This window comes from Crocodylus siamensis, chromosome 2 (assembly GCF_052110815.1).
Source record: "Crocodylus siamensis isolate JL-2025a chromosome 2, ASM5211081v1, whole genome shotgun sequence".
Taxonomy (NCBI): domain Eukaryota; kingdom Metazoa; phylum Chordata; order Crocodylia; family Crocodylidae; genus Crocodylus; species Crocodylus siamensis.
This window is the reverse complement of record NC_143396.1, coordinates 219,759,601-219,772,327: the sequence shown is the minus strand read 5'-3', so window position 1 is coordinate 219,772,327 and position 12,727 is coordinate 219,759,601. Positions and strand designations below refer to the sequence as shown.

General features: G+C 44.7%; 1 protein-coding gene across 6 annotated transcripts in view; it reads left to right on the top strand.

Moving 5' to 3' along the window:
• The window catches only part of AMBRA1 (autophagy and beclin 1 regulator 1), a 196,729-nt gene that overhangs the window by 69,718 nt on the left and 114,284 nt on the right, over nucleotides 1-12,727 (top strand). For all 6 annotated transcript variants that reach the window (XM_090033050.1, XM_090033054.1, XM_090033052.1 and 3 more), the window contains one exon: nucleotides 6,707-6,889. In XM_090033050.1, the coding sequence (XP_089889176.1) occupies nucleotides 6,707-6,889 (183 nt within the window). The remainder of the gene's footprint in view (nucleotides 1-6,706; nucleotides 6,890-12,727) is intronic.

The following is a 12,727-nucleotide window of genomic DNA, read 5'->3' as shown; positions in this document are numbered from 1 at the left end:
CTTAAATACCCTAACCTTATGGAGGGATAGGGGACCTTTTTGTTAACACGCATGGGGTTTTGTAGCAGGCTTCATTCTGTCCCTGAAGGAGACAGTACATTTCTTCAGACTGCTGCAGGAAACAGTCTCTCAAAATGTGGTCCTTTTCTGCAGCATACCTTTATGGGGAAATAAAAAGGCCTGTAATAAACCTGCTCTCTCTTCTACTGGTAGTGTTAGCAAATAGGTATGATGTGCTTTCGGTGTATTTTTATTCCTCTTAGTCCTCTTAGAACCAGCACAGACAGCTCTGGGAGAAGTTGGATTGCCTTCTAGCTCCATATAATAATATATTTTTAGGGATGATTATAAGGTCACACTTTGCTAATGATTGCACCTGTGCAATCCACCCTGAATTATACTGTGCACACTCCATGGTGTTCAGTTCTAATTCAAAACAGAATTTGTAGAATGTTTATTATTGGTAATGAAGCTCATCCCAGGAAGATCCTGGCTTGATTATCTGATCTTAAGGTGAGTGCATAATGCTATTACTTAGACAGCTTGACACATCTTTGTACTTGTGAACAGAGCACAGCTGATTTGGAGATGAACAATAAACATGGAACCCCAGGCGGTTATTTTTAAAATCCTTCAGAACAGAAATGCACTTTAATGTCCCATTTTAACATTAGAGGTGTTTTCTCCATTATCCCTTTCTTACTCCTTGTGCATTTACAGAGGGAAGTGAGGTCTCTACTTCTCCAGACCATTTAAAATATGATCTGGTGGCTGTGTAGAGACTTGATTTTCCCACCCCCCCTTTCTCTGTAGCTCATGGGGATGGAAGAGCCTAGAAGTTCAAAATGAGCTTTAACAGGATAGGTATTTTGAATACTTAGATTTCTAACAAGTTCAGCAATTCTGTTGTGTTGCAGTCAGTACATACCACGTGAGGTGTTAGAATCTATTGCAAGCAAGTACGGGTCAGTTCTAATACAAATATTCTAAACAAGATAGTTTCATAGTTGGTAGGGTTGGAAGGGACCTGAGCAGATCACCTAGTCCAACCCCCTGCCTTGGCAGGAAAGAGTACTGGGGTCAAATGAATCCAGCAAGGTGATTGTCAAGCCTAGTCTTAAAGACCCCCAGGGTAGGAGCCAGCACCACCTCGCTTGGAAGTTGCAGATCCTAACCTCCCTGACAGTGAAGTAGTGCCTCCTGATGTCTGGTTTGAATCTACCCTCTGCCAGCTTGTGACCGGTATTTCTAGTCACTCCTGGTAGTGCTCGGGGGAACAGGGACTCCCCCAATGCCTACTGGTCCCCTCTGGACTAGTTTGTAACAGGCCACTAGATCCCCCCTCAGCCTTCTCTTGTGGAGGCTGAACAGGTTCAGGTCCTGTAGCCTCTCCTCATAGGGCCTGCCCTGCTGCCCCCGATCATGCGAGTGGCCCTCCTCTGGACCCTCTCCATGTTGTCGACATCCCTCCTGAAGTGCAGTGCCCAGAACTGGACACAGTACTCCAGCTATGGCCTGACCAGTGCTGCATAGAGGGGGAGGATCACCTCCTTGGACCTGCTTGAGATGCAACTGTGGATGCATGACAAGGTGCGGTTGGCCTTCCTGACTGTGTCCTCACGCTGCCAGCCCATGTTCATCTTGGCATCAGTGATCACTCCAACATCCTTTTCTGTCTCTGTGCTGACAAGAAGGGAGTTTCCCAGCCTGTAGGTCTGCTGCTGGTTCTTCCTCGCCCGGTGTATCACCTTGCACTTGTCAGTGTTGAAACCCATCCTGTTCTCATCCGCCCACCCCTGTAACCTCTCTAGGTCCAATTGCAGCCTATTCCTCCCTTCTAGCGTGCCCACATCCCCCCACATCTTAGTGTCATCAGCAAATTTGAACAGGGTGCTTTTTACCCCCTCGTCCAAGTCACTGATAAAGATGTTGAACAGTGTGGGCTGTTGAAGATGCTAGAGAGATGGTTACCTAAGTATTTGAGATTTTTTGATAACTTCCTAATAGCTCATTATCATAGAAACTCTTAAAATGTAGAGTAGGTGGATACATACACAGGAGGAAAAGGGAGAGCATTTGCAGTCATTTGATATCAGGAGTTAGAGAATATTGGAGAATAATAGCAGGCTCAGGCAAAGACCTGAGCTGCATCTGAGCAGGAATTAGAGCTTTAATGTGGAGGAAAGCTTGCCTTGTAATCAGAATGTAAGGCTGTTTTGAACATCAAAATTCCTATTTAAATTAAGAAATGCAGTAGATATGCAGTGAAACGCAGTATCCACTTACTAGATGAAAGCCTTCTACTTTCTCAGGGGGCTTGAGACAAAGTTGTTGAATTATTACTCCATTTGGCACTGTACATTATCAAGTAGGGAACGCTGGAGATGCCTGGCACTAGAAAATAGTTTGTCATGTGGAAGGTCTGGGCCCTGTATACCTAACAGATCACCTTCTTCGTGAAATCTCGCGTTGATCCCTAAGGTCAGCTGAGAGCAACCTCCTGTAAATACGGTGTGCCAAACTTGCTTGGCAAAAACACATGAAGGTCATTCAGTAAGAGTCCCACTGGAGCTCCCTCTCCTTGTGGTTTACTGGAGCCTGAGTCTAGACATCTTCAGAAAGTGCTATAAGACCTTTTTATTTGGGTAGGCATTTTGCAAGGAAGGTTAGGTTGGGGTTTTGTTTAAGGTGCTTTTGTTTTGTATCTATGTATCATGTAACCCTTTTGGCAGGCACTGCAATGCAGTAAAAAGGGCAAAGTTCAGCCTTCTTCAGGGGTTTTACACCATTTCTTAAATTTAGCTTGAGCCCCCACCCAGAAACCTAGGAAATTTTAATTTTAAATTTTGGGTGTTCTAATGTGAACTAACTTCCCTCCTCGCAAGTGTTCAACTAAAACAGGACTTGTTACAAGGGGAAAAGGGAGCAAATGCATACCTTAAGATCAAACATAACTCTTAAACCTTAGGTATAGCTCAGAACAGATCACGAATCACAGTTAGCTCAAACCAGATCTCAGTTTCAGTCACTGGCAAACCAACCTGGGGAGCTACAACATAGTCCAGATATTTGGGGAGGGAGTCTCAGCCAGGGCTGTCATCTGGGGGCTCTGCCAGCTATGCCTGTCAAAGTAGCAAGACGCCCTATTACACTGTGCTGCCAGGGGTGGCTGCTCCACTCCGGGGCATTTACCCCCTACAGCAACCAAAACAGGAAGTGCTGGGTAGGGAGGCCCACACCAGAGTTGCTACCACTCTTGCTGGGGAGCACTGCACTAGCCACCATGTCTATGGGTCTCTGTTGCTCCTCTGCACCACTGGGGATCTCTGTCATTCCCCCTCACCCTGAAGGGTCTCTGCCATTTCTCCTTCAGTTCTCAAGGTTACTATGCAACCCCCTGCTCTTTTAGACCCTGCCTTATATCAGTTCAGGGTTCTATTCTTGTTTTTAGCTCTTTTTCTTTTTTTAACCCTGAATCTTAGGCTTTTATCTAAACCCACTCTAGAATCCTGTGGTCAGCAGCATTTACATTTTGAGAAGTTGATCGAAGACATCTAGGGAATGACTCCTAGCTGGAACTTGTTTGCTCTCCTATACCAAATTTGCCCTAAAACTGAGGGCCACCACTACAGACCTCTGTACAGGTTATAGCAAGGGCTGACCTTTTAGTGACTTATATATAACTTGGCATTGACAACATTTGTGTGCCTACAAACTTCACAGATTTGGAAGAGAGGGCTGGTAGACACAAATTTGATCCACCTTCCCTTTACAGCTGCATACTTTAACCTCAGACACTATAACCCAGACCTACAAATAGTGAAAATAGGCATGAATAGTTGGCCTGTGTGAAGCGGCTAGTATTCGCTTCAGGTTTGGCTGATTCGGGGGACAGTGATTTGATTCAGTGATTTGAATCACTGTCCCAAATCAATTTGGCTGAATCTGATTTGGAGGTTCGGCCACTGCTGATTTGCCCGAATCTCTGAATCAGACAGACTCCACCCCTGGCTGCTCTCCCAGCCCCGTCAATGGCTGCCCCACCTGGCACCAGTCTCCTGGCTCTTAAGAAGAAGAAGGAAAAAAAAAAAAAAAAAAGCCCGGAACTTGCTGGCTTTTGCCAGGCAGAGAGGTTGATCCTTGCTGCATCCAGCTGCCCCACACTGCATGGGGGGGCTCTGCGATAAGCCCTCCACCCACTCTTCCAGCCCCGCCTCCCCCTGGCTGTCCCACCTACCCCAGCTCCCAGTTCTTTTTTTTTTTTAGAAAAAAAGCCTCAGACTTACTGGCGGGTGGGAAATCCCTACTGCCCTGTGCTGCATGGGGGGCTCTGCCATGAGCCCCCAGAAGCCTCAACAGCTGCTGCAGTAGCTGGTGATTAGGGGCCTTTTTTTTTTTTAAAGAGCCAGGAGCTTGGGCCTGGTGGGGCAGTTATGGGGGGTGGGGTGGGGGAGGAGCAGGCAGGACATGGGGCCTGGTGTGGGTGGGTCCCTGCCTTCTTCTTCCAACCCTCTTCCCTGCCCCTTAATAGCACGGAGTCCAGGTCCAGCTCCCTGTGGCAACAAGTGGGGACTGCCCGAACCTCCAAAGCCCTCCAAATCTTTTTAAATCGATTCGGATCTTTGTATTGGTCTCCTGATTCGATTTGGATTCAGCTGCCAAACTGGGCCAAATCTCCTCCAAGTTGAATCAGCACCCAAAGCTTCGCATAGCCCTAATGAATAATCCCTTTAAACCTGCATGATGATGGTATCTAGATGAAGATTATACAAAGGTACCATTACAGAAGTCAAACATGCAGAACATTATCAGAGTTATTATAATATTTAATATTTTATGTGCTTTTATAAGTTGTATTGTTTTTACTATAAGCTTTCCTGAGCTATTTTGGGAAGGATGGCATATCGGCCTAATAAATAAGGCTGACACAGGATCCCAGTTGTCTTACTGGACTTGTCTTCAGAGGAAGAATTGTTCTACAAGGCTCAGTCAAATGGGATGATATTTTGTACTTGGTGCATCCCCTGAAGAAGATATGCTTCGGTCAGCTCTTTACAGTCTTTGCTACTAGTAGGCAGTCACTTGCATTTTCTGCCATAGCAGAGGTGGTTTATATGTAGACTGGGGGTAGCAAATATAGCTGCCCAGATCCAGTGGTGTTGCAGTAGGATAGCTAGTAGTTGGAAAAAGGCAGAGGTGGATTAAATTTTGTTAACCGTTAAAAATTCAAGGTGGTTTAACAAAAAATTATTTCCTGGGACCATAGTGACTCTCATCAGTTTCTGCCTACAGTCTGTACATAGCCTAGATCAGTGATTCTGAACCAGGGTGCCCTGAGATCCTTTCAAGGGTGTAGCATGGTGTTTCACAATGTTGGCACTGTTAGGCTTACAAGCATGATTCAAATCACAAGATCAAGTCACAAGATGAAGTCAGATTTCAAAGAGAAATCCATATGTGTGGTCTTTCTGAGTTCTTTTTAATAAAAAACCCCACTACTTCATGATTTTTCTGTAGGCAAAAACATGAAAACTAAGAGCTGGCACATTCTAAGAGGTGCCTCAAGTCTGAAAATGTTGAGAACCACTGGTCTAGGTCATAAAGCTTGCTTGTTCAGTAGAGACCTTGACCAGGCCATTATAATTTAGTTGCTTAAGACTATATTTTCAAGGGGGACTTTACTTGCAGTTCTTTATGGGGAAAAAAAAAGAAGCTCCCCTTGAACATTGTACAGGTTTCCCTTGCTTTATATGGGTTCTGTATGTGCAAATTCCCTCTTATGCGATGATCCTTGTTATACCAAAAATTCGGTCTTATGCAATTGGTGTGGTAGAAGCCCTGTAGTCAGCTGTTTTGTGTGGTGCATTGTGGGAGTGACGCGCACCAAAATATAGTCTCCTGTGTGGACCTGTGCTCCTCGGTCGTTGCCTGCAACACGTGTTTCTGTAGTTGCCATACCCATTATGATAATGATCTGTGCTCATGTGTACAGGTCACAGCAAGTTACAAAATAGTCTTGTAAAAGTGGTAGAAGTGGGTCTGGGGGTCAGTACAGTTGAGGTCTTGGAATGTATCCCTATTTGTTACATTGTAAAATGGGTTCCCTTTATGTGAATTTGAGTTATGCGCCATTTTCCAGGAACGCAAGTACAGCATAAAGCAAGGGAGACCTGTATTCTAGAGTCTAGTGGCAAGAACAGACCTCTGCTTGTTGTCTTACCTGAAGATTGCTGCTGGGTTTTTTTTTTTCATATTGTATGGCAGGGTCTGTATTATGGGTGGGCTTGGCTCTTGGTGGTGGTCTAAAGCCTGCTGCTGGAATCAGCTGGGTGAGCTTCCATAAACCTTAAAGCACACAAAAACAGCAGTCTGTGCCTTGAGTTTATTGTTCACCTTTGGAGTTGTCCGCAGGCATTCTGTTGTGTTATCCGTCTCCTCAAGAGGGGAGTGATATGGAAAGGCTGTATTTAAGCAAAAACTTCGTTGTATTCCTTTCCCTGCTCTTACCTTCTTTATTTGCCTCTCTGCCTTCCAGCCACTTGTTTTTAACTGTATGGGCCTATTGTATGCAGGGCGTGTTGTCCTGTGTTCCCTGCTCATCTTGAAGCTCAGATCAGCAGGCAGGGTTAGGGCTGTGTTTTGTCATTCTCTACTTCCTGAGCCCTTGAGTTGCAGTTCATAATTTCTCTCCTTTTCCCTCCCTCAGATTGTCACCTGCTGCATATTACGCCCAGAGAATGATCCAGTATCTTTCCCGAAGGGATAGCATTCGCCAGCGCTCCATGCGATACCAACAAAACCGTCTCCGCTCTTCCTCCTCTTCTGCTTCCAGCTCAGAGACCCAGGGCTCCTCTGTAGAAGGAAATGATTTAGAGTTTGAAGAATTTGAGTAAGTATTGCACCCTGCCTGTCCCTTCCATTCCACTCCATTGTCTGCCCACCATAGACTCTTACTGATCAGCAGACAGAGGCATTTGTGGCTTCCTATAGGAACAGGTTCAGTTAAACAGTTGATCAGTTAAACAGCTGATCAGGAATTAGAGCAGCACTGGTTATTAGTTGTTCCTCTGCACTTTCATACAAACAAATGAAACAAACCAGGCTGCCTACCATATTGTATAATGTTTCCAGCTGCAAGTCAGCTGGAGTATTGGTTAAACAGGTGAGAGAGCTGGTTAAAGTAGAATCCTAGCCTACCCTTCAAATTGAGGCCAGAAGTCAGAGATGACTTTGTGGCAGAGCAGAAACAAGCAAGATGTTGCTGGAAAGCAGGGTGCCTTTTTGGACTGAGTAGGACCATAGCTAGCATGCATTTCCATTCTCCACTCGCTTGGCAGACTGGTGAGTGTGTTTTAATAGCTCTCTTTTCAAAGTGCTCAGCAGCTGTGGACCTCACACATCCAGTTAAAGTCTGCGTTTTAGCATAGATGACAAATACGCGATTTGGTTGGAGCTCTGTTCTGAGACACGAGCTTAGAACAGGAGTACTCCAGTTTCTTTGGATATCTTTGTCTATGAACTATTCTTACATAAGGTCCTCATCCATAATTCATCCTCTGTGAGGCACAGAACCTAGGTCTCTGCTTTGAACTGGGATGTCCAGTGCTTGCTGATACGTGGTGTGGTCCTGACACAATCTGACTTTCAGCAAGTCCTTTTCAGTAGGTGGAAGAATGAAGTTCTACACCCAGCTGTTGAACTAAATGTCCAGCCCAGGAATAGAGTTGCTCTGAGACCTTGAGGAACAGTAGTTGTTAGAAGCATTTAGATGCAAATCCATTGCTTTCTCTGCCTTGCTGATTGTGACCTTTCCTTCAGCTGTTCCATTTCTGTGTAGAATTTTCCCAGGCACTGAAATAACTTTATTTTGTTCCTCTTTACATTTGATGTTCGCAAAACATAGGATTACTGCTAGTATGGTCAGGGATACTGTGACACCAGAGGCTGTATGAGCTTCTCAGTGGGCTTGGTTTTCTCACTCTCGACAGTGTCTCTGGCACCAGAAAGATTGTCTCCTGCTGCTGGCATTTGTACTCTGTTTTCTACAGTATCACCTGCATTACCCCACTATGTCTCAAATTCAAGATGAAGCCTCTTCTGGAGAGAATTATGAAATTAGCCCCTCCCTGAGTAGCAACAGATAACTCCTTTGCCTGGGAAGGATTAAAAGGGCAAAAAAATTTTTTGAAATGCTATTCTTTGGAGCTGTCACTTCACGGTTCAACAGTTAACTACTCAGAAGCACAGGGAGAGTGAGCATGTCTTCCCTGTTCATTGTGGCCTTGTTTTGTGTAAGATGTAAACGAGGGGAGATAGGCAAAACTGTCAGCCACCTAACAGCTTTTACTCAGCAGGTCTGCAGGCTGGAAGAGCAGGAATGTGGCAGTAACTGAGTCTATTGTGTGAGGGGAGAGCCTAGCAAGCATAGCCCTTAGTGCTTCCGTTGTTCCCTCTCATTCATCCTCTTGGGAAGACGGTTCTGCTGGGGAAGAAAAAGTGGTGCATCCTCTTTTCACATAGCCAGGCAGATACCTGTAGAGAAATGTGTTCCCCTGCAGATAATATTCATGTAGCAATGGGCCCCATTCAAGGAAGCAATTTAGTCAGACCCATTGAAACAGTTTTTCATTTCATGCTGAGGGTAAAGAAGTGTTTCTTCCTTCTGTGCTAGTTGAGCTTTTGGGGTCTAATTGTTCCATAGTGAACCTGCATCTCTGCATGTTCAGGGCATTCTCTCCATATTCCTTCCCTGCTTTGTTATCTTCTCCAGCTGGTAACAGGGAGCTTGTTGTGGGTGTAGGGGCCTTTGAGCTGGAACTTGCCTTGTGACTCTTTGGTTTCATCCATTGACTGTTTTACAATGAAGCCTTTCTTGTGAAAGTTGGTTCCTCTCCTCTTTCAAGTGCCATTATCCTCCCTGCCTTTCCAGCTATCCTTTCTGTGCTTCGTGCTTTTTGCATGGATTCTTTTCCCCTTTTTGGGCCATTCCCTGATGGTCCAGCGTCCCTGCTCCTCCACTCCTTTGTGCTGAAGAAAAGAGGAATGGACAGCACTGCCCCTGCTTCCTTGATATACTTTCAGCTCTCAGGAGCTTATGATTGCTTCTGGAATCCTAGATAACTTTTTCAGTTCCCTGAAGTCTTAGTAAGCTGCCTTAGTTCCTTGTCTTTATGTTCTGGATGATTCAGATTAATAATTTTTTCTTTCTTTTTTATTCCCTAGGAAGGAGTACGCAGTGTTTAGTAGCCATAATTTTAATAGATCTAGATATCTGAGCAGGGAATGAGTTAACATCCTTCCTCCCTTTGCTTATTTGCTCAAGATCCCTGGGGGTTTAGGCTTTGCTTATGCCTAATTCTTGCAGGTTTTAAAGCCTTTATGATGTAGTTTTGTGTTCTTTCAGCTTTGACCTAGTGTCCTTGTCAAGAATACGTGATACTTGGTCCTCTGCACTGTCCGGCTTACAGGTGCAGTCTTGTTGCATTGTTACTAATACCTGCCCTTCCCTCAGACAAACAGCCTTCTCTCCTCTGCTGCTCTATTGGGCTCTTTGCCCAAGCCTGACTGTTCACAGCCCACGCACTCAAACCCACCTGCTAATATGTTTAATGTTGCAGCCTCATAACATTATTCTATATAAAATACAGTTGGCAACCATAATCTTGAGGTTATATAGTGATATATTATTATACTGATATAAGTTAAAGTCTGAATTTAAACTAATACATAGGTAACTCTCCCTATGCGAAAACTCCTGATCTAGAATGAAAATGGCTTTTTGTAGTGTTGCTTTTGATGCTCACAGGGTTGTTGTGGGTAGATCTTGCTTGACCAATCTCATTTCCTTCTACGACCAGGTGACCTATCACCTGGACAAGGGAGATGAGATTGATGTCATACATCTTGACTTCAGAAAAGCCTTCGATCTGGTATCCCATGATCACCTCTTGGCAAAACTAGCCAACTGTGGCCTTGGGTCCACAATTGTTCTACTGGCTGGGAAACTGGCTCCGTGGTTGGACCCAGAGGGTTGTAATTGATGGCAGTCACTCATCATGGTGTCCTGTGACCAGTGGGGTCCCTCAAGGCTCTGTCCTTGGACCCATATTGTTCAACTTGTTCATTAATGATGTGGACATTGGAGTCAGGAGCGGAGTGGCCAAGTTCGCCGATGACACCAAACTTTGGGGGAAAGCACCCACACCAGAAGACAGGTGGGTGATCCAGGCTGACCTGGACAGGCTCAGCAAATGGGCAGATGAGAACCTGATGGTGTTTAACACCGGAAAATGCAAGGTTCTCCACCTTGGGAAGAAAAACCTGTGGCATCCTTATAGGCTCGGCAGTGCTATGCTGACTAGCACTACGGAAGAAAGAGATTTGGAGGTCATCATTGACCACAAAATGAACATGAGCCTGCAATGCGATGCTGCAGCCAGTAAAGCGACCAAAACGCTGGCTTGCATCCATAGATGCTTCTCAAGCAAATCGCAGGACGTCATTCTCCCCTTGGTGAGGCCATAGCTGGAGTACTGCGTCCAGTTTTGGGCTTCACAATTCAAAAAGGATGTGGAGAAGCTTGAGAGAGTCCAGAGGAGAGCCACGCCCATGATCAGAGGTCAGGAAAACAGATCTTACGATGACAGGCTGAGAGCCATGGGACTCTTTAGCCTGGAAAAGCACAGGCTCAGGGGTGATCTGATGGCAACCTATAAGTTTATCAGGGGTGGCCACCAGGATCTGGGGGAACGTCTGTTCACCAGAGCACCCCAAGGGATGACGAGGTCGAATGGTCATAAACTGCTGCGAGACCGTTTCAGGCTGGACATAAAGAAGAATTTCTTTACTGTCTGAGCCCCCAGGGTCTGGAACGGTCTGCCATCGGAGGTGGCTCAAGCACCTACTCTGAACATCTTCAAGAGCAAATTTGATGCTTATCTTGCTGGGATCCTGTGACCCCAGTTGACTTCTTGGGTTGCGGGGGCTGGACTCAATGATCTTCCAAGGTCCCTTCCAGCCCTAATGTCTATGAAATCTTCAGTAGAATCCTGGACAACTGAAAAAGTACAGCGATTTAAAATATCCATAGAGAGGATTACATTGGCTAAATATACTGTACAATATACTGGGCTGTCAAATGTCCCAATCTTGTTTGTGATCCTCCAGTTTGTGATCCTCCTTTCACATTTGGAGTGAAAAGAATGTTGTGGTACATATTAGTTAATGGGGGCAAGGCACCATTACTACTGATTTTTAAGAAGTCCTACAGGCTTAATATTCCTTAAATTGAATTGCATTAACAGCAGGTCTCCTTTAGAGATTTCCTTTGGCCTGGAGCAGTTGGCACAGAAGTAATCTTTGCCGTAGATGATGCTCCTGGGATTCCTTGGACATCAGCAGATTAAATTCTGCACGTATGTTCTAAATTGATTGGCATATTCGTATGCAGAAATAGTTCCACATCCTGAATTCTTGCCATATATCTCCCTGTCACTGTCTGCTGTGAGCCTGGAAGAGAATGCAGATTCATTGTGTTTGTCAAAGACTGAAAGGCAAATCTTAGGACAGAATGTTGCCCTGCTGTCTGAAAACCCTTGCTGAAATCCTTCACCACAATTTCATAAAGGCCTTCAAGGTGTGACTGTGGCTGACTCTTGCTTGTCTGTCTTTGAGAACGGATTGCCTGGTAGAATATAGATTAGAAAAATCTTGATTGCAGTTGTTTTAATATTACTGCTAGTTCTCCTTTCCTACTTTGAAAGCGATGGCACTTGTCTCATAGGAAGGGGTCATTATTAGATCTAGGCAGTCCAGTGAATTGAATTGTCAGGCCAAACTGTTCTCACTTCTAATTTCTTTTAGGAGTATCAGTGCTAGGAAAGGTCCCTTCTGATTTGTAACCATGATGTAACTTGAACAGATATCACCAATATCTCCTGTGCACAAGGATCTGATCTCCCTGACCAAAAGTACCATTAGGGTGCTTGCCTTCTTTATTTTATGTTGTAGTACACTAGAAATACCTAGATTGGAGTATGAAGTCTGAAACGTCTAACATTTTGCAGCCGTATAATGGACTAGATTATGGCTTCCCAGGACCACTTCTTACCTTGTAGAGCAGATCAGCTGCCTTCAAGAAGGAACACTGGATTCACAGCCCCAAGAACTACTTTTTTTTCCTCTCCAGAGACTAGCTAAGATGTATTTAATTTCAGATCTGTTGATATTTGAGTAGGTCATCAGCTGTAGGTATGGTAGAATAGGCTGTGTACTTTCCATTTAATGAAAGCCTCCCATTCCTTTTCTCTACCATCTTTGATTGACTTTTCACATTGGGGGTCAAAGATGTCATCTCCAAGTTCCTCCAGAGTTCTTACCTTTAAAGAAATAAGACGCAAACATTTACGAGATGCATCCTCTGACCTATATTTCATAAATGCCAGAAGGCTTAAATTGAGGGGATATCTCACCTTCAAGAAGTCGTTACGTGAGCCTCAGATTTTTACTTTCTTTGGGAAGTATGTATTCTTTGACAAACAGTACATTTATTAACAGTAGTAAGAAGCACAGCGGACTCTTGCTTTCCTTTCCTCAGACTAGAAAAAGTGTTTGTTTTAGGAGACTTGATCCTCCTTTATCAAGGTAAACTTTCCATTTCAGTCCAGCTGGGAAGTAGAGCTTATAAGCTTGGCTTAATGCATGTGTGAAAAAACAGACTAGGGAAAGA